The 6,000-nt window shown below is 43.1% G+C and overlaps 2 protein-coding genes across 5 annotated transcripts in view; both read left to right on the forward strand.

Annotated features, from left to right (window-relative positions):
- LOC146870056 (retinoblastoma-binding protein 5) overlaps positions 1–1,451 on the forward strand; it is a 529,113-nt gene extending 527,662 nt beyond the window's left edge. For 2 of the 4 annotated variants that reach the window (XM_085627519.1, XM_085626455.1), the window contains exon 14: positions 1,324–1,451. In XM_085627519.1, coding sequence (XP_085483645.1) covers positions 1,324–1,388 — 65 coding nt within the window. In that variant the 3' untranslated portion in view covers positions 1,389–1,451. The remainder of the gene's footprint in view (positions 1–1,323) is intronic. The other 2 variants (XM_085627459.1, XM_085626372.1) reach the window with 2 other exon arrangements.
- A 2-nt stretch (positions 1,452–1,453) lies between these two features.
- Positions 1,454–2,245, forward strand: LOC146870057 (transmembrane protein 81-like). The gene has a single exon (XM_085627610.1). It carries the CDS (start codon positions 1,454–1,456, stop codon positions 2,243–2,245), a length of 792 nt encoding a protein of 263 aa, XP_085483736.1.
- The last annotated feature ends 3,755 nt before the right edge of the window (positions 2,246–6,000 follow it).

Below are 6,000 nucleotides of genomic sequence, written 5' to 3' on the forward strand. Positions count from 1 at the left end.
TTGAATGCTGATAATTCATATACATATAGATTCATGTTTTACCTTAACTTAATTTAAATTTAATTTTTAGCCCATTTTTTATCTCATGTTTTATTCTTGTAGACCGTTGTGTTATAAACAATCCGACCATTACGCGATCGTTATTACTTTAGACCCGTCGTTTTCTTCACAATTCGCTGAAAAATACCCTATTAACATGAGACGCACTAACACACTTAATTCGCGTTGAAATCCAATATGGCCACCAAAAATACCTGTTGATACACCAGGGTAGCGTTTCACTCATCGCTCACGTAAGCGAACTAACACACTAGTCCGTTATTTATTACGAGTGCTCACTAACACCGTTAACTACACCGATGCACGGAGAAGCTGACACCCGCCAACATGAATTTCAAGTAAGTGATCTTCTCACTGCTTTCGCCTAGCCACAAACACAACAGTTTAAGACTGGAGAGCATTCCTTGGGACTAAATAATACATATATACTTTCTTACAGACTTCCGAACAACTTGTCACTTACTCCATAAGTACGGCGTATGTAATTTACCGCCTTAATTAACTACATCGACCATAGCAATAATACTAACAACACCGCCTCACGGAAATTCATATGGGAATCCGTGTTCACTTGACCACACGCTCTTCGTAAAAAACGCTGATGACACCGCGTTATTGACCTTAAACACTGGCATGATACTAATAACACCATTATATCGAGAACCCCATTACCTTCCCCAAAACACAGATGATTAACAACCCGATCCTCACTTTGATCACGTTACCAAAATGACGAGATCACTTCTGTCACTTAGATAATCTAACTATTTTGTTCTTTAAAACAAGATACTCACTTGCCTCCTCATTATATAATTGCATTCTAGATTTGTCCCTGACGAAGGGTTAATGTAACCCGAAATGCATTGGACAGGACAAAAAATGTCTGAAACCTAAAAAACGTTAACAAAATTCGAAACTTTGAAGGAATAAATGAATACTTTGAAGTGCAATGAATAAAACTTCATGATCAAACGATATATTTTGCCTGATTACATTTGTTTAAAAACTTGCATCTCCAAGTGGAGATCTATGGTAAGCTGACAATAGCCCTTTTTTAACTAAACTGCTAAGCTGTCTGGTAGGCTCCATATAAAAAGAATGGCGGAAGTCCGACAATAAAGTGTTGCTTGAGAGCAGTAAATAATATATCCTCAATTTTCTCTATAAACGTTTATTTAAGAAATTGCTGTCAAGTAGCACATCGCCATCATATGTCTCTGTCTGGCCTGACTATGTCTTTTCTGCTGAATGTTTCAACTCTAGGCTCTTCTTTCATCGGGAACCAGAGAGAACATTTTGAAAGACTGAATCTAAAGAAAACTGCTTAGGTCTAGCAGCAGACCAGACTCCTCCACGTGTCAGGAAAAAATAATTTTTCCCTGTTATGCAATGAATGGAGCCCCTAGGAAGCTGCGTCATTTTCGGAGCAATACTTTTTGCAATCAAGGCTGATGAGACCACGATTTCCTTCCCACCTGAGCTCTTGAATGCTGCGGCAAAGGTGGTGGTGAAGAGCAGCGGGTGCAGCGTTAGCTGTGGGCTGGGAGTCAAGGAGCTGGAGTGGTGCCTGGTCAAGCCAGATGGATCTGAGACTGAGTGTGAGACACGCCGAGAAGAATGTATGGTCAGCTGGGACTGTGGCCTGCAAACATTCACCATCCCCACTGGAGCTGCCTTTCAGATTAACTGCTTCTCTAGTGATACAGTTGGCATAGGTCTGCAGTCCTTTCTCTACACCTGGAGGTACGCCTATGGCCTCATCACCACACTTGATGCACTCTTTAGAGTCTACAGGACCCCAGACTTCATTATCCGATTTAACGCAACCAAGGAGGCCAATGCTGGCACGTACCGGTGCGATGTCTTGCAGCTCAAAACCTCCAAATTTGTTAAAAGGGTCTATTTTGGTCTGAAGATCATCTCGGACTCAATGGTGCAACTGAACTTTGACAAGTTCCACACCACCAAAGAGGAGATGAAGGAGTTGGATGTGGTCCCGGATAACTTTATCCTAGACTTCATCCAAAAACACTTGGACGTCGACTGGACATATGAGCATCGAATGATCTTCATTGGGATGGTGGGGATTGGTAGCGGGCTAGTGGCCTCTGCCATTGTTTGGGTCACCTTGCGGTCTTTTTACAAGTTCCTGAAAAATAGAAAAATTAGACGTGATGAGGAATGAGAGGTTACAATTTAATTTTGTTTAACTTAACATTAGTATCGAATTTTTAATTTTTTATAAAAAAAAAATACAAACAGACAAAAAGGCAAAAAAGAGAAAAGTGTGACATTGTCTCTCTCATAATGCCCATATTATGAGAAATGTTGACCTGTACAGTACCTATTATTACTATTATTTGTAGGGATGTTAACATGCTTTTAACTTATACAGTCTCTCTGATTATGTGCACATCCTAATGTTTATATTGTTTTACAGGTGTCTGGGGCCAATGCAGTATATTAAAATGTTATGCAAGGTCATCGTATGTTGGTTACTTGTTAGGCTCACAGGAGAAATCGATTCTAGGGGCGGATTTCATTGTTAGTGCGAGTAAACTTAGCCCAAGGTACAGACTCTGGCACATGCCCAAATTTGACGCAGTAGTGTTCTGATCCAGCACTCCCATTCAAGTGGAGGAGCACATCTTATATTCAGTCTTGCGCACACAATGTGACCTATGAGAAAAGATGCGTGAGTATATAATATTTGTCCCAAAACCAATTTGATTTGTGTGAAAGACTAACAGACTCCATTCTGAGGCAGAATTGGTTTTCTCACATGTGATAATTTCTTAGTTTCACAATTTTTGTGGTTAAGGATGAAGATGATATTGCAAACCTTCTACCCTCTTGAGATCCTTGCAACAAAGTCTTGTTGTCTGTGGAACCCAGTTTGATTGAGAAGATTATTAACTCCCCATCTCAGAGTAACCTTTGTTTATTTAACTTGAACACAAGGAAGACATCTGTCTTCACCTCATTCATCTTTTGTAGTCTCCCCTGATGGTTGTGATCCAGCCAGCTCTTGGGAAGAATTCTTGTGATGACTTTAAACAAGTGTAACATTCCCAAGAGGTCCTATGGTGCTTCCACTATAGGATTCCTAGCTTTGCTCACCAGTAGACTAGCTGTAAATGGCACCTGAAAAGTTATGCCCGGCTGCCGATTCTTGGTCAGCCCCAAATTTCTTTTCTTGTATATTCGATGGCTGTCCTCTCCTGGTCCTGCTCAGGAACAAAGGATAGCTTCTGTTCTTTCACTTTACCTTCTTTCATTGATGGTAGAGGAGGAGGATTATCAGAAGTGCCAGTGTGTGAAACAGGTAAGGTGGAGCTGCACTGAGCGAGCGTTCATAGCAACTGAGGCCCATATTTATGGGATTGTAACGCAACGCAGGGCTGCAAGTCACCTTGCTGCGTTACCCTGTGTTACAGTGAAAGGGCAGGATTGTACCTTATTTATTGCAATACGGAGCATTCCTATCCTTTCCCCAACGCTGCTGCACAATGCGCTGCCTAGCACCAACACAGGCACCCTTCCACCATGCAAGGGTGTCAGAGTTATAAGCAGGTTTGCTTTGTGCAGAAAAGGACACCTTCCTGAAAATCGAAAGAGGAAGTACAAGGAGAAATAGAGATTTCTCAAATCTGAGTTGTTTTATGTACTCTGCCATCATTTCACCCACCAATCCTCACAGATTTCCATTTACTCTGCCATCCTTTCACCCACCCATTCACCCCTTCATCCATTCATTCACCCATCCATCCAGTCGGATTTCAATTTATTCAGCAATTCTACACCCATCCATCCATCATCTCAGATTTCCATTTAGTCTGTCATGTTTTCATCCACCCTTCTACCCTTCTTACCATCCACTCACCCACTCATCCATCAATCCTTTTAACCTCCCATCATCTCACCCACCCACCCTTTTACCCACTCACCCAACCATCCTTCACCCACGTATCCATCCTTTGCCCACCCACCAACCAACCTTCACCCACGTATCCATCCTTTGCCCACCCACCAATCAACCATCCTTTCATCCCCCACCCACCCATCCATCCTTTCACCCAACCACATCTATCCATCTTTTCATCCTGTTATATTCCATATAGGTATCATAACATAGGCTCCGGTAATCTCATTACCCGCCACCTATATTCTCTCTCTACATTACACTTGTCACGGTTTACAGGGACTGACCTTTTACCTAGATATTACACTGCAGTAAGAACGCGGGTTTTCCCTAGTTCAAAATCTCATACATTATGCATGAGGATTCTTGGAAGCACAGCTGGACTACCAGCTCCTGTATAAAATCTATGTACAAAGTTCATGCCCAACGTCATCCTTAGGCCGACACAGTAATACAGCAAGGTAGGATCCCTGGGGACACCTATGGGTGTATATACATCACATCTTGCTACGATAAGACAGAGGAAACTGAGACTTCCCGGCCGACACACTGACCAGAGACGCTGAGGTTCCTGCATGCAGACACTCCAGCTTGTAGTGGTTTAACATCCCTCGCGGGGTGTCCAACTTGAGACCAGGACGGGGTCCCACAGTCTCTCACTTCAGGTAATGGGGTTGACTAAATCCTAGAGGGATTCTTGGCTTAACACCTACACACATGCTAGGTACATCTAGTTAGGGAGGCATCGTAGGAGTACGCATCTTTTATCATGTGTTTTATATATTCATATATATTCATATGTATTCATGACTGTAGTAAGACGGTAGAGCCATACCATTCATTTACCTTTATCGTACTGCTAATAATTTATATCTTAAACTGCCTAACGGTTGTTGCAGCTCATCTATTCTACACCATAAAAACAACTGTTCAATAAATTCTTATTGAAAATGCCCAGCCTGTTTATTTTGTGTATTTCTCTGAGACAGACTAAGTGAGCATGAGTGACTGTGCGAAAATTAGTATATTGTTTCCACGCTCCTGAGGGATCAGGGTTGTCATGTTTGATGGTTGCCAAGAACTATTCTCTCCTTGGTAAGAGGAGATTCTAGTGGCACTGTGAGCTAGTTGACACAAGAAGGCCAACATACCCGGTGGGGGTGATCAGAATTCGTCTGATACCAATCCTACAGGGTACGTTGTCTAAACGCGCAGATCCTGTATACTTTTTATAGGAACTACACGACAACCCACCCACCCTTTTACCCATCCATCCTTTCATCCACCCATCCTTTCACCCACCCACCCATACTTTCACCCACTCATGCATCCTCAAGTCCATCCTTCTTTCCTCTTTCTACCAACCCATCTTGTTTCTTTCATCCCTTTAGCTTTAATTATGAGCTTTTTACCTTCCAAGTTGCAGATAAAAGTGGCCTATGAAGAACCCCACTGTAGCTGGTAAAGTGGGGGTGCTCATGGTTCCCTGGGGATTAATAGAAGTTTAGTGACTCACTATTGTTGTTTGCTTTTAAGATCCTGCCTATCTATCCAACTCACAGAGCCGGTCATAGGCTAGAAATTGTTTGAAGTGACAGAGTGGTCCGAGCTAGTTAGCCTCCTGTTGAAGTACGTGAACCAATCTGTATCTGTGAAAAATTGGACCATCTTAAATATCGTCAGTTTGTCTGTACACATTGAAGAGGCGTGGAATGATAGTGATGAGTATGGAACTCCTGATGTTTTAGTACATCATTGTAATGACGCCATCAATCAATGCATTTGTAGAGCGCACTACTGACTCGTGAGGGTCTCAAGGCGCTGGGGGGGGGGGGGCGGTGCTGCTACTGCTCGAACAGCCAGGTCTTGAGGAGTCTCCTGAAGGTCAGCAGGTCCTGGGTCTGCCGCAGGTGGATGGGGAGGGCGTTCCATGTCTTGGCGGTGAGGTGGGAGAATGATCTGCTGCCGGCGGTCGCTCGTCGGATGCAGGGGACGGTGGCGAGGGCGAGATCAGCGGA

This window comes from Triturus cristatus, chromosome 1_1, assembly GCF_964204655.1.
Source record: "Triturus cristatus chromosome 1_1, aTriCri1.1, whole genome shotgun sequence".
Lineage (NCBI taxonomy): Eukaryota > Metazoa > Chordata > Amphibia > Caudata > Salamandridae > Triturus > Triturus cristatus.